The 22,174-nt window shown below is 40.2% G+C and overlaps 4 protein-coding genes across 4 annotated transcripts; all 4 read right to left on the bottom strand.

Annotated features, from left to right (window-relative positions):
- Nucleotides 1-456: 456 nt before the first annotated feature.
- LOC126924420 (uncharacterized) lies at nucleotides 457-1,555 on the bottom strand. The gene is made up of 3 exons (XM_050738874.1): nucleotides 1,415-1,555; nucleotides 922-1,283; nucleotides 457-844 (listed from the first exon to the last, which is right to left on the bottom strand). Exons 1-3 carry the CDS (start codon nucleotides 1,516-1,518, stop codon nucleotides 564-566), a joined length of 747 nt encoding a protein of 248 aa, XP_050594831.1. The 5' UTR covers nucleotides 1,519-1,555; the 3' UTR covers nucleotides 457-563.
- A 711-nt stretch (nucleotides 1,556-2,266) lies between these two features.
- Nucleotides 2,267-6,544, bottom strand: LOC126924396 (uncharacterized). The gene is made up of 4 exons (XM_050738830.1): nucleotides 5,396-6,544; nucleotides 5,066-5,298; nucleotides 4,220-4,977; nucleotides 2,267-3,518 (listed from the first exon to the last, which is right to left on the bottom strand). The coding sequence occupies exons 1-4, from the start codon at nucleotides 6,039-6,041 to the stop codon at nucleotides 3,380-3,382; spliced, it is 1,776 nt and encodes a 591-aa protein (XP_050594787.1). The 5' UTR covers nucleotides 6,042-6,544; the 3' UTR covers nucleotides 2,267-3,379.
- A 5,931-nt stretch (nucleotides 6,545-12,475) lies between these two features.
- On the bottom strand, nucleotides 12,476-15,116 carry LOC126924491 (keratin, type II cytoskeletal 1). Its single transcript, XM_050739035.1, has 5 exons — nucleotides 14,570-15,116; nucleotides 13,835-14,253; nucleotides 13,513-13,611; nucleotides 13,324-13,440; nucleotides 12,476-13,227 (listed from the first exon to the last, which is right to left on the bottom strand). Exons 1-5 carry the CDS (start codon nucleotides 14,734-14,736, stop codon nucleotides 12,476-12,478), a joined length of 1,554 nt encoding a protein of 517 aa, XP_050594992.1. The 5' UTR covers nucleotides 14,737-15,116.
- A 716-nt stretch (nucleotides 15,117-15,832) lies between these two features.
- LOC126924409 (uncharacterized) lies at nucleotides 15,833-17,565 on the bottom strand. The gene is made up of 2 exons (XM_050738860.1): nucleotides 16,841-17,565; nucleotides 15,833-16,757 (listed from the first exon to the last, which is right to left on the bottom strand). Exons 1-2 carry the CDS (start codon nucleotides 17,361-17,363, stop codon nucleotides 16,375-16,377), a joined length of 906 nt encoding a protein of 301 aa, XP_050594817.1. The 5' UTR covers nucleotides 17,364-17,565; the 3' UTR covers nucleotides 15,833-16,374.
- Between the last annotated feature and the right edge of the window lie 4,609 nt (nucleotides 17,566-22,174).

Genomic DNA, 22,174 nt, shown 5'->3' with positions numbered 1-22,174 from the left:
CTCACGACCTGTATTTTCCCCGTTTACGTTCCCTTTTGGCTTCTTGTCCACGCAGAGCCCTGGTCGATATGGAATCATGGAACACGGGTTTATTTTAATGAAATGCACTCTGAAATTCGCGCAACTATTTAGAACGGAAATGAAGAACTAATTCTACTTAGCTTCATAAATCGATTTTGGCAAGAACAATATCTACTTTTACTATGTCGTGAACAATCTCAGACTTTGCTGTTCGAATCGATTGATTTAATTACTCCCACGATACTCGATTTCCAGCGGATCTACCTGAACGATCACTGAATGCCAAAGTAACTTTTTCCACTTTCTCGGTCATTAAGCACCCACTTTGATCGATTCTCATCGCGTAGGCAAATAATAAAAAGGAAAGTGATCAAATTCGCCCATTTCTCTTTTTCTTTTATGATTAGGGTGAGAATGACAGATGGAGACAAGATATGATGAGACCATGTAAGAAATTTTATTTATAAATAAGTCAGAGTCGCGCGTGAATAAATAATAAATAGAACGATTCTAGGGGGAGAAAATTGAGGTTCTTCGTCAGCCTATTTTCGGTACGCTCTGTAGGGACCATGAGCTGCCGTTTCCCAGTGTGGTGGGTGTTCTACTGGTGGGTGTCCATAGTGCACGACCTCGTAGGCGACCTTGGGTTTCGTCAGCTTGAAGATCATCATCGCTCCACTGAGCACCATCGAGAGGAGACCCAGGGTGAGAGCTTTCCAGGTCTTCAGAGCAATCAAGGCAAGAGCGAGCGGCACCAGAGCGGTAGCTTTGAACTTCAGACCCAGCAGGAATGGTATCATAACCTTCTTAACGAATCCACGGCCTATAAATATGATCCAGATAAGTGTATTAGATCAGTTGTATTTTATTTCTTCCTCTTTATAAAATTAATTTTGTTACCTTGACCGTTCGAGGAGTCAGACAAAGGAACAGTCAAGCTTCTGGGCATGGTATCCACCAAGGCTCTCGGTACAATATTGGAGCCAACGATAGCTTCAGGCAGCTTAGCCTCCAGCTGGTGACTCGACAGGTACGCGTCTAATTTCTCCAACATCAAAGACCTAAGAAGTTCTTTCCTTGCAGGATCTACTGAGTCGTACTGCGGGGGATAGTATTCTTCATTGCTTTCTTCGGCCATGTTTCGAGATTTAACTATTGCTAAGTCGTCCGTAATGGCTAGTCTGTCTTCTTTCACAGCTTGGCTAAGGTAGGCCAGAACTTTGGGTTTCACGCATGATAACATGGACTCGTTGTCGATGCATCTGCAAGATGAAATTGATTATTGATCGCTAAATCCAGAGCATAATTTTATTATCTTTGTTACTTTTAAGATATATTGCAATAACTTTATTTTTTTAATGAATATATTTTTTGTTTTCATCTTTGTGCTCACCTGTAATAAATGTTTTGAAGTGCGTCAGCTGTTGTTTCAGTCCTCTGCGCAGCGGTGAGGGCAGCCAGAAGGGCGACAGACGAGACGATCGTTGTGAACTTCATGACGGTACCCACCGATTTGCGAGTCTAAGCACCGAATGCCGGCTCGAACGAAGACAACGCGGTTTTATAGTCGATGGAAGCCACGCACGGCCGATGAATTTTGATCAGGGACGTGTGCCCGGCTGAAAAGAAAGAAGAAAGCCTCATTATCTAGGGTGCCGATGTTTTCACGGCTCCGTATCCTTCCCCTATGGGACGATTTTGGTTTCGACATTCACTATTTCCGGCACATTTTAGCTCCACATGTGACCCGAAATTATATAGAGGAAATTTCTCGTTTCTAGCTGTTGTGGCGTTCGCGAAAAGCACAATTATGGACGATTCGGAAAGACAGCGTTTGGAAAAGAAGGCACAGCCTTGTAGCTACTTCGGGCAAAGGAAAACTAACGACGACGAAGTGAAATTGTACGAGGGTCGATCGTGAGAGGAGAATAGATGAAAGTAAAAACTGTTTATGTGTGAGGAGTAATGAAGACTGGTGGAAACTGGTAGAAAGTAATTTTATACGAGGATTTGGCTCGCGCTTACGTAAGATTCGTGTGAATGGGTGGCGCACTGTTTGTTTTCTTAAATAAGGTACGAATCACAAGCGTGAATTGATCTTACCGTAGTAGAACTTCAGCTTTGCGCAGTGAAAGATAGATGATTGTCGATATATTAATTAAATGAATTTGTCATTTCATTCTTCTAATAATTACGATAGAAATGTGTTGAATGCTTAGGAAATAATAAATTTATAACATCGAGATTTCGATGAGCATTGCATTATATTATACTAGTTTTGGTAATATAAAGTATGATACAATAGTAGTTGTTCTTTTTACATCATTTATTACGAACGAAGCAATAATATACGATACAACTTCGAGGTAGTGTAATCGAAGTATTAGTTTATCTTTGTACAATACATAACTTACAGACTATACATAACCTAGTTGTTAACGCGTACAATAAATAATAGTTGGGTATGGCACCCGAGAAGGTAATAATAAATAATCATATCTAAAAATAAATAAATCATTGGATGTAGTATTAAGATTCCCGTATTCGATCAATTCGCATAATTCGTATAATGTATCGACTTACATTTGAATTAAGTTATTTATAAATTACACATACATAAATTACCACTTTCTTGTGACTACACAACTATATCGTACTGGGTAAAATGTCACAGAGAAAATATTTTTAATTGCATAAAATATGTAAGAAAATATACTATTGAACAGTAGTACTTGGAAAAACGTGAAACTATCATATTCACGCAATCCAGTGCATGATCGAAGATTGTTATCTAAGAGTTACATTTCTGTTAGTTTCCTGACAAAGTGTCAAAAGAACGAAGTTTGACATTTCATCAGAAAATTTCATTCTGCTTCAGATAGTACCGAAGACTGAACGAGTGCTTAAGAAACTCCTCGTAACAAAAACTCCAAAAAGATCTTGTATTTACATTTCTAATAGAAAGTATTTAATGAAATCGAATAGAAAGCTCGCTTCTTCTCGATTTAGTATTCATCCCATCACAAATTCCACGTAACGCTGCCATGAGTGCGAGCACTAAGCTTCACAAGGAACAATCGAAGTACTTTTACATATTACAAAAAGTGTCCTTATTATTATAAAATACTTTAATTAATTGGACGTAAAATTATCTGACATCCTCTATCCAAATAATCAATTCATGGCCTTGACACTAACTAATAGCCTACAGCCGTGTCCGTGGCCGCCTTGATAACGCCTAGCGGAACAGACCCACCAGTCGTACTCATGTCATGATGCCATAAGTCGGTGACTTCAACATATGTTCTTGTCCCCACGACAATTCTTCATTACTTAGTAACAAAAATTCACACCGAGTTTATTCGGTATTTATGTGACATGGATATGTTCTCAAGCAATCTCCACCATCTTGACCCAATCTAGCCGCGTTGAAATATCTGTGGAACTTCTTGCTGGACGAGCTTTCGGTCCCCGTACGTTTCAACTCCTGTGGATCTCTGAAATAGAAAAGAAAAATTAAAATCAAGTTGTTAATGTACTCCTGACACCTTTTCGTATCGAAATCAGTCGATAATCATGTTATAACATAAACCCTGACCCTGTTTTCCTTACCAACGCTTGCATCTAATCGACATGCGTGATACTTTCGCCATTTAGCGGCTCTAGGTTCGCTAACAAGATAATTTCTCTTTAATAAACGAACTACGGAAGAATTTGCCAAGAGATTGCATTACATTCTGCTGGAACTAATGATTCTTTTGTGATCCGCGTTTATTGTTGTCAGAGAACAGTCAACGGAAAGAGCGTAAAAAGAAAAAGAGTCGAATCCGCATAGAACGTGATTCAACGTTCCGATTCGAGCGATTCGGAGCAGTGGCCACCTTTCTCTTTATGATTGACGCCCGAAGTGATCGAATTCGAACGTGATACACAGGTGAATGAATAATTAATAGCACGATGATCGATACGACAACAGTTGAATTTTTGCATAATTTATACATTAAAAGAAATTAGTTTTAGAAGAACTCCAACGATAGTGGAAGCTATTCTTCGTATTTGTCTACCGGTAGACGAAACTACATAAATTCGTTCTCTTTTCCACGCTTTCCAATACGTTCATAGATTAAATCAACTTCCTCCAGATAATAATAACGAACGATGAATTTAGTTGACCGTACGATTCATCTTTTGCTCTTACCTGGACAATTCGTTCGAAACGAGGTTGCTGTGCGGCGAATACACAGCCGGATTCTTGTACATACTGCACACGAGCCTCTCTTTGCAACTTTCTTCGACGAATCTAAGTTGCTTAAATATATCTTCAAGCCTGTTAATTATCGGTCCATAATATTCGTCGTCGTATCCTGATCGTTGTGTAACCACTGTTGCTTTCGAATCTACCTGACTGCTCTTCGCCGAAGCTTGTCTCGCATTTTGCTGTCCAAACGCAATGTACGAATTCTTTATATTTGTCGCGGTTGGCAACATCGTTGACGGCAGGTTTGCAGGATTTAAAGGGACGTTGACGACAGTTGGCGAAGCTGGTTGAACAACTGTTCTACGATTATTATCAACGTATGCTGAGTAGGCCAGATTATGAGCAGATGTCAGTGGACGTTTTTCTAAATACGGAGAAGCTATTGGCTGCGCGTTCGGCGCATACTGAGGAATACCATACGTTCCAGAGTAAGTGGGCGCTGGGAATGGCGCCGGCAGCACTCCTGGTGGAGGTCGAGCTGGCACCGTGCCAGCTCCTACAGGCTCGGTTTGAGCTTCGTAAGACTCTTCGTAAGGTTCGATGCCCCATTCCTTCAATTCTTCGATGTCTTTTCGATATTGAATATGAGGATGAGCGTAATCGTAACCATCGAACTCATCGTCGTGATGGTGGTGGTGATGGTTGTAGTAAGTTGGAACTGGTACTGGAACTGGTACGTGGTGATGGTGATGCGCTACCTGAAATAGTAATGGAATATTAATGGTAATATTCGAGAGATCAGCCCTTATTGACATCAAAGTGTCGTTAGAGTGATGTAATAGTCACCTGATGATGATGGTGGTGGTACTTTGTACTGTGCGCAGAATAGTAGCTCGAGCATAACTTAAAAACGTGCGCAAATGCTGGGATAAAGAAAAGTAACAATTTCAGGAAGAGCTTCTTCGCTGTGCCCACGCCGAACAGGAACGGTATCACGAACATGAACTTCAATTTGATTAGTTTGATGATGAGCAACAGGGCTAAGAAACTTGTCATCAGCTTGTTCTGTATAAATTTTCCTGAAATAGGAAGCGTCGATTAAATCCTTCAAAATGTTTAACTCGCTAGAAAGATATTGATATGTATTATCACAAATTAAATAATTATTCATCGTACTAATTTTCTTGAAGATTCTTCCTTCGCTTTCTAAGCCTTGTTGACCGAAGTCTACTCTAACCAGAGCGCCATTTTCATCAATCTCACGAGGACTTATTCGAATCGTGGCTCCTTCGAAGAAAAAATCGGGTAATTGAATCTGATAATCCCTGGTCGCAAGGAATTTCATCGCCCTCTTCCGTAACGCGTTAGTCACTTCCTCCAAAGGTGACTGCTCCTCGCCGAACTGTCGACCTCTTTCCTCCCCCTTCTCCTCTTCACTTTCATCTTCGTCGCAATTATCCTTACTGGACCTTTCCACCAGATTCTCATCCATGGAATCATCTTCATCACTCTTCCTGCGACATGTTCCATAGTCCAAATTATTTTTCGTCATAGTCAAACCCTCAAACACCGTGATATTATCTCTCTCCACGAAAACATTGTCTAGGTACGTGTAAGCGTTTTTCTGTATGCAGGAGAACGTTACGGATCGATCACAGTCCCTGATCAATCCTTTCCACAATTCATTCTCAGTCTGGTTTAGCGACAAACCACCGAAGTTAAATATCTTTGCGTAATTCTTCAAATTCTTAATATCGAAGAACTGGCAGTTTGCATGCACCATGCACAAATACACGATCACGATCACGGATCTTAAATGCATCCTTGACGAAGACTAGATTTCACCGGATAAGTATTTTTTCAAATATTTAAATAGAAGTTCACCTGTATCTGATTGAACAATATTTAGCACAATCAAAGATATAGATAGTTGAAGCGTGTATAGACCAGGGATCAGAACGACAATTAATACACTTTTGATTTCGTCACACCGATATTACCCTACCACGTGCACCTTTTATCACTTCCGTTGCCCCCTCCAATGATCACGACCTCGATATCAATCTGAATGGATCACACCTCCTTCAAACGTTTTAGGGATCAACGATTCCTTCCTTTAATTTCAAGCAATCCAGTCGCATCGTAAATTGTTTATCGATTCGTTCGACATATCCGTGTCATCTAGCCGGCATGTCTCATCATCTTCGTCCAACTTGTTCGCCTTCTCCGTTCCTTCTCGCGAGACGCGTTCCGTTCGATCTCCCGCTCAAAACTAACCACAAGCTTCTCGGTTCTCGGTTACAATTCACCTGAGCGTCAAGTGTGTCAAAGACCCTCCTACTCCGTCTACGGCCACTCCGTGGAAGGTCATTATCGTCTCCTCTCCGACTGCAACCGGCCACGCGTCCAGCTACACGCGCGCGCGTGTTAAAAGGCGTTGACGAGGATTTCGGATTTTGTATGCACCGTCAATCCAAGCTCCTTGGCAATGTGCACGGTGAAAGCGGCTGGGAAACCTGTCAACTTCTCTTCGCAACGTTTTCAGTCGAGTTGAACCGTGTGAATCGCGTTATGGTCACCGAGGCATTTTGGTCACGTGCGACGGCACTCGACGTTGATATGAAAATTACAAGTTATACCAAGTAGTGGAACCTCTTTGATTCAGTTTACTGCTGCTATTATGAATATTACGATATATAAACTCATTAAGTATTAACTTAAAGCTTACTTGCATTTAATGACAGGATTATGAATAGCGCTAGATATTGTTAACTCGTTTTATTGTTGTATCTGAGAGGACTCGAGCCTAACAATTATTTTAGAAGTTAAAAAGCTACTGCAACGGTAATAGATAAACAATTTTCTATGTAACATATTAAACCGTTAACAAGTATCCATTGTAACTGTCGTGACAAACAAAAAGAATTCACAAACTTGCGACAAATGTCGTCGTTTCTCGTTAAACTTCTTCTATGGATTCAACAGAAACTGCAAATCGTTAGACCGTTGCAGATTGCTGTTTATGTGCCATCAGACCGGTCTGGTGCGAGTTCGCAAGTGATCCCGTTTCGATTATCTCTCGATTATAGCCGCGGGACGTCTAGGATTGCTTCTTGCGGTCGTCATCGGCTACCAAAAAATCACTGTATATTCGAATAAATGCAAAACATAACACAAAAGTAAAAAAGTGGAACGCGAGAGTGAAATTCAGAGCGTTCCGTGAAAAACGAAGCGCTAAATGAAGAAGTCCACTGTGTGGAATATTAAGTAATACTATCTGTTCGTTACTTTTCATATCGAGGTTAACTATCGTGGAAGATCGTAGCAAAATTAGATATTTGAAGAGGAAGTAATTATTACACAGCGATCTGGAGCAAAATCCAAGATGGTCGCCGGGTCTTTCCAATCAGTATCTGTCGCTGTGTTCATATTTTTCGTTTAAATAGCGTCGTCATGTACTTGGAGGATACCATAGTTGCATTGCGTTTCTCCTTTAATTAGTCGTTATTAGATTTGTAGTAAGCTTTTGCAAAGGAACAAGTGTTGTTAGTTGTTCTACTTGTTAGAATAAATTCGTTGCATCATTCTGGAGTTATCCACAAACTTCATCTGCAAATAATAATTCTTTAGTTCTTGTTAATGAATGTAATAGCTTTATCATGGACATCATACTGTTACGAATTCTCGGCCAGGCTCCACACTGGAGTTTTCACTAATAGATTGTTGGTGAAGGTGTTCCCATTATCGGGATCGACGACTCCGACGTCACTTCGACAACCTACATTCGAGAAGAACGGCCGATAAGCGTATCATCACGTGACTACAGGCACGATTTTCATCGATCAATGTTTTTGTCAAGGAAAAATGATTTCAGTGTCGTTTCTTCTCGGCTAGGAAAATGCGACCTTGAAACGAGAAACCGGAAACGTGGCAGCAACATATTTCACAGCACGCTTGGAACACCTTCTAGATTACGGATAATTATAGAAGTAAATGAGTTATGCATAGTTACAGAATGTGGCTTTGAAAGAGGGCAATTTCACTGGTACTCTACTTCCTCCAATTCTTCTTTTAAATCTTATTCTTCTTACGTAAAATCTTCAATAACAATTAATTCGCAGTAAAGAGAAAGAAATTTCAATACAAAATCAATTAACATCATAGAAACTGAACTACTATTACACCTCATTTACATCATTTATTACTTCCGCTTGAGCTCAGAAAAATGTTGCTTTCTGAGAACTATCTGAGGTATCTTATACAATCTATACATCTTGCTACGAAAGACATGACGTATCGATTAACGTTTTTCCACCTTGTTTGGTTATGTTGGGTTCGAAGATCGTAAGGAGGATTGGGTGGGTCAATACTGGCGAACGTGGTCCGGCCAAATGAATTCCATTGACCTACTATTGATCTGGCCGGTAGGTAGGTAGGTTGAGCGACGACCGGCTTTGTCGCTCAATGACCGCCAAAAAGCGATCTTGTAGAGCGCGCACGGTATTCACGGAAACGAACACTCGTACGCGTGACTTCTGCCTCCTTTTTTCCTGCGGTCCTCGATACTCATGGAGGAAGAACGGGTACGTTTCAACCAGCCTAGATATTAGTACCAATGCGTAGAATTCCTTAACAGTGGTTTCACATCGTACACACTCTACTATCTAATTAGTCAGGAGGTTATTCATAACAGTGGATCGCTTTAACCCTCCGATCGCCATTGTTCAGATTACGAACTTGTTCATTTTATCAAATTTTGCTCATTTCTATCAAAGCATGAGGCATAATAAAAAATGGATGAAACCAAACATGATGCCAGCAGTATTATGAATTAATATATCAAACCTGATAGTAGACTAAAACATAAACTAAAAGACATTGGAAACTATCAAGTTATTTATGTTGTTGAATAAATGAAAGCTGGTATCTGCAGGTATCTACGGAAATCGGAGAATGAAATCTTTTTTTACCACAATTCCTAGGGAGATACGAATCAACAGAACTCAATTAGATTGGAATTTTCTGGTTGCTTGTTTTATGTAAATTTCATTAACGATTTTATGAGATTCTAAAAACCGATAATGAATAGGGGTTAGACAGACATGAATGGACTTGAAAAACGACTATATGTGGTGGGTAAACAAAAAAGAGAAACTCAAGTGCCGAAGTAGGCTGAAAGAACTGTGTCGCCATGTGCGATAGGAAATTCCCCAAAACGCGCGAATAGCGCAAAGTGCTTCGAATCGTAAGCCTATGCGCGTTCTCAAGTGAGAAACGCAGGCCGCGTCGCGTCGGCCGGCTGAAAGTATTTGCACAGACACGGTGCATCGGAACTGGTTTGCATGTGCTTGAAGTGAACCAAGCAACTGGGACACGTTACATATATTGTGTGGACAGAAAAATTTCGTGCGTGCATGGCACTCCTGTTCGACGTCACGTACACAATCGAAAATTAAGATCGAGAGTTTAATACGTATTACTAATCATGTTCTGTGATAGCTTTGAATATTTGAAATAACACGGGATGATTAATGTCGGAATAGAAAAAACGGTGGAAGGGATGTCGAAATGATGAATTTAAGAATTCAGACACATGCTGTCGAGAGTCCTAAATTTATGATTTATGTTTCTATATGTATAGACAAAATAGACCTACGAAAGTCTAAAAATTGCCATCTGTATATTTGATTTATTAATTTTATGGAATAAAAAATAACATGAAGTCATTCGATGCTTTGTGTTTAACACCCCGTATACAGGACCAAACGACTACATGGTCGGTGAACTATAATCGTTTCCATCGAAGCTTGCGTAACGTTAATAGCGTATTCAAAGTAATTAATAAAGACCTTCACTGAAATAAAAGGTCAAGAAAGTTTGTGTACTGAGAAAAAATAAACGGGACATGACATACATTTGTAATACGGAAGAAGAGTAAAATATAAAACGAGGCTTTTACCAGGATTCATCGGAATCATCATCATGTACGTTGAAAACATACAAACATCGTATATATGTGAAAAGAGATACAATTTCTGTATTCTTTAATCCATCACCCGCGATTTATGTCGTCATGGGAAATGACTAGATCACAATGCAATCGTTTCACATTTGTGTTCGTTGTACTCTCAGGTTGCTTCTTCGTGCGGGTAATTTCTGTTACGTCAACGAAGGATCGGGCAAAGATTCATCGCGAAACACGTGCTGCGCGCGTAGGAAAGTGAACCGATCCGCGAACTCTTGGCGTGACACGTTCTACCTATTTCTGGCGTGATAGCAGTCCCGTCTGGACTCCTATACCGTAACTTTCACCGATTTTCCAATTCTTTAGTTTCTGTTATTCTCTTGTCGATCGATGACTTAATACTCTTTCCATTAAACAATTAAATCCTTCACTTTACGTTTTTATCGTTTAAATCTCTTAATTAAGTGTTCAGTACTTTCTGTATTTACATTACTGATTATGTATGTTTGAGCTATCGATTCTATGAAAGTTTTCAAACGTGTCGTAAATTTAATCTAAAATACCTCAAACTTAAGTGAAGATAGTTTGCAGAATTAATGTAAGTTAATAATTCGAAATGATCTTTGTGGAGAACAACGTAACACTCCAATTAAGTTAAAATTTAATTTAAAATTCATTTGAATTCGTAATAGTTTCGAGATATTTGAATCTTTTTACGAGAGGAGAACGTTTCTTTGAAGTTATTGACGACGAAGAAGCAGTTGAAATCGTCAAGCGTCATAGCTGAAAAATCCGTTATACCTTTCAAATCAGATCGCGTTGTCTCCAAAAATGCTACGTGTTAGGAGTATAAAGTGGCTAAACTCGTGGACCAATGTGGGTCAGTTATTGTGCAGGGTTGATTCTAAGACGAGCACGTCAGCACATTCTTATGTACAGCATCGAGACACGCATTTCGATGTGCGGTTCAATTCCGCGACGTACAGTTATCGCTCAATTAATGTGTGTACGAGTCATTTCTATGCGTACCGGTTGTGTACATTATGGAATCATCGATCTGTTACGTTGCTCAAGATACTCGTTCCATGTGGGTTACCTAGATGGTAGCTAATTTGAGATTCGCACGCATCTAATATAAAATATCTAATGTAAACATCAGACATGTAATATAAAATCGCGATTTGCGTAGAATTTGATGCAATAAACTTACGATATTTCGATAGAGAAGGAGTAAATAGAACAGAAAAAGAAAATTGAATAGATTAAATGGAGGGAGATTTTAAAAAGTTTCCTTGATAATTTTACAATTTGAAATCGTTGAACGAGTAATCCAGATTTCGCGCTAAGAAAGATGCCTATAAATTATAAACAGACCTGATACTGGATCGTAAATTCCGCTTCCTTATTATTACGAACCACTGGAGAAGGAAGAAAGAAACGTAGAAAAAAGTTTAATGAATATCAATTATACAGTCTTAGAAGACATCGCTGTATCGTCACAAATAAGTTAAAAGGTGTTCGACTTTCTGGAAATAATTCGCACATTGTACGCATTTTGTAGACACAGCTATACCGTATATATTATTATTGTATACATATTATTTGAACTATTCTGAACTTCATAGTAGAAGTCGGCCGATGGCTTTGGACACCTAGTGACAGTGTTCTTCAACTTGTAACATCTTACTCAGTCGATACCGCGCTATCCTGTAGTCACAGACAAAAGATAAAATCTATTCATAGCTCTTTTGTACCATATATGTAGGTAGATATCTTCTTGATTTCTTATGATCATATTTAGATATTTATGTAGGTAGGAAGTTTCCCTCAAAGCTTCTTCTCTTGTTCATTTCTTATAACGATCGAAAGATCAAACATTTTGCAAAACTTACTTAAAAATGTGAAATTTATGTGGAATTGGTAACGTTAAAAATTATTCAAATATTAAAGTGCTGAAAGTGCTCTAGACTGTTGAAACGTACAAGGGACGATAAATCTATCTTGTACCTTGCCTGCATTTATGCTTCCTCTTTGCTTCAATGCTACGAGAAATACACCTAGCGAGAACAGGTAAAACTCTCACCTGTGAAGAGCTTTAGTCAATTGTTCGAAAGATTGCGCCACCGCCTTGCGGCCAGTGATACCAAGTTTGAAATCACGGTCGCTTACACATGAAATTATTTATTGGTTTCAAACTACTTTCACAGACAAAATACTAAACTTTCAACATTAAATTTATTTCCAAATGATACATTTAAATTGACAATTTCTCTAGGATTATATTACATTCATCATACAGAAGAATTTTCAATATTCGAACTCTCGCTTTCTCGAATTCTGCGCAAATTTGATGAGAACTTTTCTTCCGTGGGTTGCCATTCGTCACTATATGCCGAATGCATTACACTCGTATCGTGATTGCTCGCTATATGATTTGTCGAAGTGATATGACCACTATTGTCCAAATAGTTTGGCTTCGAATCTATCATATAGTCTCTCGAATCATCTATCGAATCATCAACCTGATACGTTTCGATGTCGTAATTATCGGATTCTGAGCGCGATGATGGTTCCATTTTATTACTGTTTACCACATTAGCGACGTTGTTAGTCAAATATTGGTACTTCTGTGGTTCCACGGTATTGCTGGAGTTCCAGTTCAAATATGTAATATTGGCAATAACAGAAGGATGTCCATAATTCTGATAGCCAATAGAGTCTGTCCTTGATACAAGTTGTTCTGTTTTAAGGGGTGAATCTTTCGATTCTGTTGCATATCCTGTTTTCTCAAGATTGCTTGTTATAAACCGCCTTCCGAAGCTGCGGCCCCAACCACCATAACCACCACCACCACCGCCACCGCCTGACGGTGCACCATAGCTCGAAGGCGGTGGAGCACCGTAATCGCCTCCACCACCACCATAACCTCCTCCACCTCCACCACCGTAACCTCCGCCGCCTCCACCACCATAACCTCCTCCTCCTCCTCCTCCCCCTCCTCCTCCACTAGATTTTGTTAGAAGAACGATTTCTTTGTACTGACCTGAAAATATTAAAGTAATATCGCATTTAATTCATATCGTAATAAAACTGGCAATTTACGACAACGCATGATAATGTTTGTAATTTGTGGCATTACCTCCTCCTCCTCCTCCGCCGCCATTGCCTCCTCCTTTCATATACTTTTGCATCAGCATTGCCATGGATATCATTAGGGACATCCCAGCCATCATCATGCCCTTCATCGTTGCTACTCCTGATATTTACAAATTTGATTAGGTATTTTAGAATGTTGTAAAAAAATGGAGAGCTATAATTTATGCGTTACCCATGAATTTCATTTTGAGCATCATAAGACCAGCCATCATCATTGTTTTACATTTGCCACCTTTGTCTTTGCCGCCTTTGCCTCCTCCTTTGCCTCGCCCTAGAGAAGAGCGTATGTTTTAACCCATTAAGAATCAATTAAGATAACACTTTTAATAATGTTAGAAATACTTCAATTATTTTTGAATTTTGTAAAATTGTAAAATCTTGTGTAGAAGAAGCAGTGATGCAAACATTATTAAACGAATCCTTAGTATTTCCTTCCATAGTTAATATAACATTTAATTGTCACTCGTACTCAAGTATTTTGAAGTGTTACAAACCCTCGGAAACAGGAGTTTCGTCAAACATAACATCTATCTGATTTTTTTCTCGGTTGCCATTCCACCTAGGTAGTGTAATTCTTAAAGCAAATGTATCGAAGAAGTCATTGATACTTCGTTCTATAGTGTCATTGCTATCATTCACGGATCTATGGTCGTTAATCACTCTGGTTTTCACTAGTTTAACATCTTGACCCATTAAATAAATCTCGTTTAAGTCCCTAATAGAGTCCAGGAATCGGCCAAGACGTTTCTTCGCGCAGATTAGCGAGAAATCGATGACACAGCGGCCTATGTCTGTCGTTGGGAACTCTGGGAAGTCATCGTCTTTCACAGAATCGTTTTTCAGTGACGGTACCACTCGAATATCCACTCTAAAGCCGTTCCTTCGGAAATCAAGCACTTGTCGACCAGCGCTACTAAAAATTTTAATACAAATCAGCAACGGTAAACTATAGAAGAAATATCAAATATCAAAATTGAATTAACCATCATTTTATTTAATAATTCAACGAAGATTTTATTTCTTCGACTATCGTAGTTATTTCTTTAATTATTTCACTCATCAGAGACTATTGCACTCAAGTTGAATTAACCATCATTTTATTTAATAATTCAACGAAAATTTCATTTCCTCCAACGTTATAGCTAATTCTTTAATTATTCCACTTAGCAAAAGCTACAACACTCAATAATCAGATGGGAGCAACGATTACAAAATAAATTTCACAGTACTATTGACGACCGCTGGTCCCAATAATCTTGTAAGGATCCACGTTATTGTTGCCATCCGTGTGTGTTCCATTGTTTACTTGATTTCGAACTTGCTTTACGATCGAAAGCACTACAATCACGACGAATATGGATCTGTGCACTGCGTAAATAATCTTCAGCGTTGACATCGCTCGAAACCCGATGATCGATCTCGTACTTTACCGTCAGCAAAGACTGACTTCCGCCAGATCGTAATCGCTTAAATACAATAGGATTTATGTCATTCGTCAGATTTTTTCAATGCCTTGTCACGATTGCCATTTACTAGGCCGCTATGAAAATAACATAATAATACGTCTGTCTCGTAGTTTGGTCTTACCGCGGATCCTAACCTTTGCGAAACAAGATCCCGCCTTTCGAGATTTCAGGGGCAACTCGATGACTTCCTGCGTGAAGAATTAGAGAGCTTAAGATCTAGTCTATAGAACTGAAATATTTTTTTGTCAGCTATTCGAAAGTTGTTAGCGTCCGCTGAGTGATGGTTGAAAGAATCTAGAATGTTTCGAGGAAGTGGCATGTACGTTGCTGTTCAAAAGTCTTAGGATAATTTAATTCATTTTTTATAAAAATGTAGTATATTTAATGTAGATTATAAATTTTAAATTATATGTATTTTTTAGTAGTATCGTTAATTGATTAGCTACTTTCTTTGTCGTATAAAGTATGTTGATTATAATTTTTAGTTCACTTTTTCTTTAGCTTCGAAATAAATAATAATTAAATCGCGGATGTTTGAGTTAAATCGGGATATCTGAAGAAAACCAAAAGAAATGAAAGATCTCTATCCTTCGAAACGAGGTGACTCACTTGTGTATGTTAAAAAATTCCTTTCTATTCCTACTCAATAAGGAACGTTCGAATCCGATTACATTTGTTGGCTGCACCTGAGAAATTATGACCGTGCGCACCTCGATGACCAGAGAATGTCTAGGTAGCCTAACGTACGCGCCTAGAAGCGGACGACCTTGTTTCGCATCAATTTAATTGAGTAACCATTCGTCTCGTAATTACGATGCGACACATATAATTTTCTTTGCAGCAGACCGAGCAAAGAGCTGTCTTTATTTTGCGCAAACTGCTATTTGATTCCAGCCACCTTTTCTTCCACTATAATCTATCATATAGTGAATCAAACGGAAAAAGGATTCGTCATAAATCTTCAGAAACCATAGTTGGTTCCTCTCGTAAAACGTAATACGATCTTATAAGAACGACAGGGCCAGGGAGCTTCTTAAAAACGTGATTTATTAAAACTTTACACTGCGCATAAATACATATAAATAACAAGAAGGAGAAATCATGTACATGATACGAAAATGGTCCATGTGCAACGACGACCAGCTCGAGCCGTGTGACCGTGGGGAGTAGAGGTACGTGGGAGCATGCTTGGCAAATAAATACCTACGAATCTACGAATATAAATTGGTGATGGTGGTGATGGTGGTGGTGGAGAGACGGGGCGATGAAATGAGACCAGGCGATGTAACTGAAGTGACGGACAGAGGCGCGAGCAACAAGAAAGCGAAACGAAGTTAAAGATGGGAGAGACGTGAAGGAGGAGTAGGAGAAATATAGTTGATGGCAGTGGAGAGCGTGATGAAGAGGTGGAGGTGGAGTAGGAGCTAGATACAGATTGAAAGGAACCGTGAAGTGTGAAAAGAGGATAAACGGAAACAAAGTGGATTCGGTGAGGTAGAGACGTGCTACTAGATCTCTCGTGTGCCACCAGCTGCTCCTCGCTGGCGGCTCCTCCGATCACGAGTTCGTTAATTTTGTCGGAATAGCGATCGACGATCCCGCGCGTTGCCATATTTCAGAACGGCCTGCTGGACGCTGTCGTGGATCGTGTCCAAGGATCTCCCGTATCCGGAATGTCCATAGCCGTGACCGTGGTGCTCCTCGGAGCTATGAGTATGAGAACTCGAGTATACAGGTTTACTGACAATCTCGTAGGTAGTCTTCTTTTCGCCACCACCGGCCAAAGATTTCAAACCAACGATGGCTGATAACATGAGGGCCATCAGGCCGGTCATGAGAGCTTTTCCGGCGAGTAGGGCGAGGGCACCGAAACCGATAGCGCCAAGGGTACCCTTCATCATCATCAGACCAGCAAATAAACCATTCATACCGCCCTTCTCCTTCTTACGTCCTATATGATGACCAATGAAATCGTTATCATGTGTTTTCATTCACGATAATCTTAATCTCTCTTTAAGGAGAGTAATTCCTTACCAGTTCCGACACTTTGTCCACCGCTAAGACCAAGTTGAGCCAACGTTTCCTCGTTAAAATTCCTAGCAGCCTCGAAGGTCCTGGGATCGAACAATTTGATGGATATCGAGTGGCTGTTCAGGTAGCTTCCGACCTTGTGAACCAGATACGCGTCCAGTCTCTTTTCCACGTCGTTAGGGAAATCCCTAGCCAGATTGGCGACAACCTCGGAAGCTGGCATACTGGCAGAACTATTTTCTTTGATCACCGACACTCCCGGTAGGATATTGATGTCTTCCTGTTCAGATAATCTATCCAGGAAGGACACCACGTCTAGTTTCAGGCAAGTGGCACTGTAGGACTTGCCACAATCCTTGCTCAGAGTAGAGGCTAGAGTCTCCGGAGATTCCTCGACCATTTGTTTCGAGGTACGTCTCTCGATCTCGCCGACAACGGACCCAACGAGAAGAAGAGGAAGCAGCAGCAGCAACAGGGCCTGCTGACGATGGACCAACGATTGACCGAATACCGCAAATCCCTTCATCGTGCTGCGCGAATTATGCGACGTTTCTGAATCCGGACGCGACAAACTCTGATCTTAAAAAGATCCTGCTGGAGAAGGTCCGGCGGTTGGGATAAACGGCGTAAAACGGACTTGTTGCACGTGGTTAGGATTCGATCTGCTGACTGAAGCTGACGGACGAGACGCGTACCGTGCACTGGACATACCCTCGGATAGTTGCAGTATATATAGAGCGAGTCACCGGGTAGTCCTTTTTCCTTTTTGCCTTTCGGCCGTTCCATACATTCTCCTAAGTCGAGAGCAACGCGCCGGCGACGGCGTGCTCTCTTCTTTCACGGTGGTCCAAGAGAGGAGGCGAGGGGCTCTCTCGCGTCCACCACCGCCGCTGCCTCCTTCGTACGCGGCGAGAGGGAGCGTCAAATAGAGCGGAGAATTCGAATCTCTGTCGAATTCGCGGGAAAAAAAAGGATACCGGAGACGTTCTAATGAGAGCGAAGCCTCGTGATCTTGGACTTCCATTCAATTGTCGCCACGGAATCATCTCAGTGAATTCGCTTGGTGGTCGTTGTGGATGCTGCTCGGCCAAACTTTCTTCGATATCGATTCCGTTTGCTCTAGAAATCGTTGCACTCGCAATCTGGATTCAGAAAGTACTCGTATTGCGCTTCGTACGCTGATCACAGGGAATTATAGACAGCTGTTAAAAGATGGAGTGGATTCTTCCTGCATCGATAATTCCGTCACGTTTAATTATATTTATGAAGTAAATCAACATCTGTATCACTAGTTGTTAGAGTTTAATTCCTAGTTTTACTGGAGAAAAGTAGCTCCTGTATCTATGGACGTATTTCAGCTCATTTGATCGATTGGATATTGCAAGCAGTGATTTTTTTCGTACTCAAACGTACAGATCAATCGAATAAGCTGGGATCGCGGATCGTCTGTGGCCGATGGCGACAGTGACGACTCGACATGAACCACTTTCGATCTCGACGACGAAATCGAGGCGGTCGATGGTCGGACAAAATCGAGCCTCCATATCCGGCTATGCGAAGAGCATCTGAATATTTAAGAAAACTACAAAGGGAGAGGGAAATCACGGAGTATTATTTCCCTCGACTGAGCGAAACGAGACGGAGCAGGCCTACTTTAAATTAGCCCAGTTAACTCGCGGGAGATCGGATTTTCGCGCGCCACGCTCGAACGACAGCGCAACAGACGGATCTGACGGCGAGAAAGTGCGCGGTCAATTTTCACAGGATCCACGCGCGAGAGATGCATCCAACGTTTACTACGCTTTGGAAATCGCCTGGCTACTTACGCGTTCGAGGAACTTGCATGACTTTAGACTTGATATAGTTTGTTCGATTTTATCGAACTTTTGTGGGTCAATCGCGTGACGATGGTTAGGAAAATTGGTTTCCTGAATGATTTCGAAAAAAAGGAATTGAAAATAACAAAGAAGATATAGTACGAAGAATACAATAAAATAACATAATATTTATAATATTGCGCGTTAATTTTTTATGATCGATATAATCTTGATTAAGTAAAGGTATCTCTTCCAAGTAATTTATACTTTAAGGAAGAAAAAGTTTGGATAAATCGATTTCTATTTTGAAAATAAAGAAGAATCGTCGCTCCGAGCTACTACTGAAAATAAATTCCGATAGAACTCAGAGATACGTATTTGATCAAGTTTCATCAAACATTGAAAGCTTCTCATCGTCGCATTCGAACTAAAGTGTTACATTTACGCGGCCGCACGCGAACTCGAGAAAAATTCCAGGCTGCGCATTCCGTTGAAATTATTTATCGTCAATAGGGCGTGCAGTTTCGAGCGTGGTGAATTCGCGGCGTGAACACCGCGTAAGGCGTTCATGGACGTTTCGTACGGCCGAAACGATGCGCTCGCATGCTCGGCCAGCAGGTGTGTCGGAAAGGAGAGGATTAGCCTTCTTTTCCAGGTATCTATTTCGCTACTTGTTACTTCCTTTTACCGCAACGCCTTCCTTTCGTTAATAATCGCGCGATCTCCGGTGAGCTACTCTTGTTTCGACCCGGCGCAGAGTCGGCCAGTCGCTCTGTCCTTTGCGACCGTTGTCTATCGAATCATATAAGTTCCCACAACATATCATATTCTTTCAAATTTACAGTAAAACTCTATTTTAAACAGCTGGCTGAAAAGTGAAACTCCATTTTAAACAGTTGAGACAATTGGCGTGAAATTTGTTTGAGAGCTTGCAAAAGTTTAAACGTATAATATCGATATTGATAGAATTAATGGAAAATGTCGTGTTACAATGTTACGGTTTGCCGATTAGGATTGATACTTGATTTTCATCGATCGATCCTGGTCATGCCTTTCCAATCACCGGCAAGTACCGAACGTACGCGAACTGTGCCGCAAGTGAAACGTGAATGGGCGCTCCTCCTGTTTCCCATAACTGTTCCTGATATACTGTTACTATCCTTTTAATACATTTAATACGTAACTCGAACGAGTATATCGAACATCGGCCGAATTTCCTCGACGGTGTCGATCGCGCATTATTAAATCTTTCTGTCCTCGACAACCTTCTGTTGGAGAGTCACGCTGGACAAAAAGTTATAACAAATAGAAACGGCATTTCCTACTCTACTTTCCAGAATCCGCGAAAGCGAAAATTAAAACCATTTGCTGATTTTACGATCGATTTGCAATTTCATAAGCGTCCTTAATTCTCTGACCAAGTTTCTACAACCATCATCCGAATGATATAACAGAATTTGCCAGCTTTCGACCGCTTGAATTATCGAAATATCGTTCGACAAATGTGAAATAGTTGGACGAATTAATCGATGGAAAACAACCGGAGTTAATAAGTGGAAGGCATTCAACTTCGTAGTAATTAACATGGAAATCAGAGAAAACAACTGGTTAGAGCGATCAAGTTGTCCATTCAGTCGATAGCTATTCGATTTTACTTCACTGTCCCTGTCAATGCCACAATTGGGACAGATCTTGTTTCCGATTTCTTCATACGATTCTATTTTGTACGTGTTTAGTCGCTGGATTCGATTCAACGCGTTGCACATTGGAAACGGTGAACGTAATTGCATAGCATTTGCCGATTGATCGCGCACGGTTAGCCCATTTTCGTTTCGAAAATCGAGATGGACGTTGAGAAAGTCGCTATTAGTCGCTAATGCACATGGACCACGAGAATTCCCGTAAGATCCACTGGAGATCCTCGAAGGAAACAGCCCGATCGTTTCCTGACCAGGATCGCCGGTGAGCGGCGCGTTATTTGGAAAACCGTGTCGCTTGGAACGAAGAGCGACCGCGTGTCTGACCAAGACGGATCGCTTATTGTTTCCCTCGGAATTGGGCAATTTGCGATTTGCATACTCCTTATGGATTTGGAACTTTCAATTCCCTGCATGCAGGAGAACGTGCTGATAGTACTTTTTGTAATATCGTTTTTGTTAATATTTTTTGTTTTTTCCTTCTTGCCAAGCTTTTACTTGAGATACAAAACTTTCATAGAGACGTATTTGCAGTGTTGCAAGTTTGTAATTTTCAAAACATACGGGAGCTTCGATTTGTCTGAAAGCATTCGATGTTCGACATTTGTATGTTGAAGAGCAATTCAGGCTTGAAAACTGTTTACAGTATAAAAAGCCTGCAATATTTTGGACATTTGTAATTCCGAAAGCTTGCAATTGATTAAATTTGCTTCACCAGAATAACATTTCAAAGTAGAATATGGATTAGGTGAAACTATCCTTTAATCCACATTTATTTTATATTAATATACTCTCATCGTGATTTACACAAATATCGTGTAGTTTCTTTAAACCGTACACCTTCTCGGGCGGTTCATGCGCACGTGTATTCGGTTAGTTTAATGTTCTCAAGTTTGTTGAGCGCATTTGCGTTATCGAACCATGCATCAGGCGGTACAAAAAAAGTCCGAGGTACATCGACAGCGACTGATGCCGGTTGCTGGCCGAGTGGCTGCGTAGACCTCATTAATTCGACACAGAGCACCCGTTATGTTCTCAAAATGCATCGTGCGCGATCATACTTTCGCATTTTTTCAAAGGCAATTTGTAAACGTCATGAGTTTCCCGTTCATATCTAGCCATTGTCCGAGCGATCTTTCTGGTAACTACATTTTAAATATTTAACAATGTCGCTGATAAATCTTTATCGCATTGAAAGATCAAGTTTATCGAAATCTCTTGAAGGTTACGAGGATTTAGCTTGGAACTATTTTTATGATAGTTCATAGAATGATGCGAAGTGTATTAATTGAAAGGACTTCGATATAGTATATTTTAAATCGTTTGCTCACTTTACTTATCAGAGAAAATCTTGCTTTTTTGAAAGATATATACATGACTAGTATGTTTTAAATAAAACTTTTAACGAATTAAAAAATCACAGTTAATAAACTTTTTATCGACTTCGGAAATCAACAAAGAGCATTCAGAAACATTTCAATCAACTTCTAACCTCGACAAAGAAAGAGAAGCAAACTATATTCACTCTTGAAACAAGACATTTATAACAAAACCATTCTTCGATAAAAATTAATCAACAACTTTATTAAATTAACCCTTTTCTACTGAAGATAGAGAAGAGAAGATTTAAAAGAGAGGAGACTTTGTAAAATACTCCAAGTATGTATTCTTATCGATTCCCCGAAATACTTCCAAAGAACTTTAAAATGCCCGATGGTAATCAAATTTATCAACAAAACCGTAACCCAGCATTCGACTCATTAACTTCTTTTCGCCTCGAGTTCTCCATTCTCTTGACAGTGCTGTCCTCTCGATCGGCTTGT

This window comes from Bombus affinis, chromosome 14, assembly GCF_024516045.1.
Source record: "Bombus affinis isolate iyBomAffi1 chromosome 14, iyBomAffi1.2, whole genome shotgun sequence".
Taxonomy (NCBI): Eukaryota; Metazoa; Arthropoda; class Insecta; order Hymenoptera; family Apidae; genus Bombus; species Bombus affinis.
Note: the sequence above shows the minus strand (reverse complement) of the source record. Positions and strands in the feature narration are given on the sequence as shown.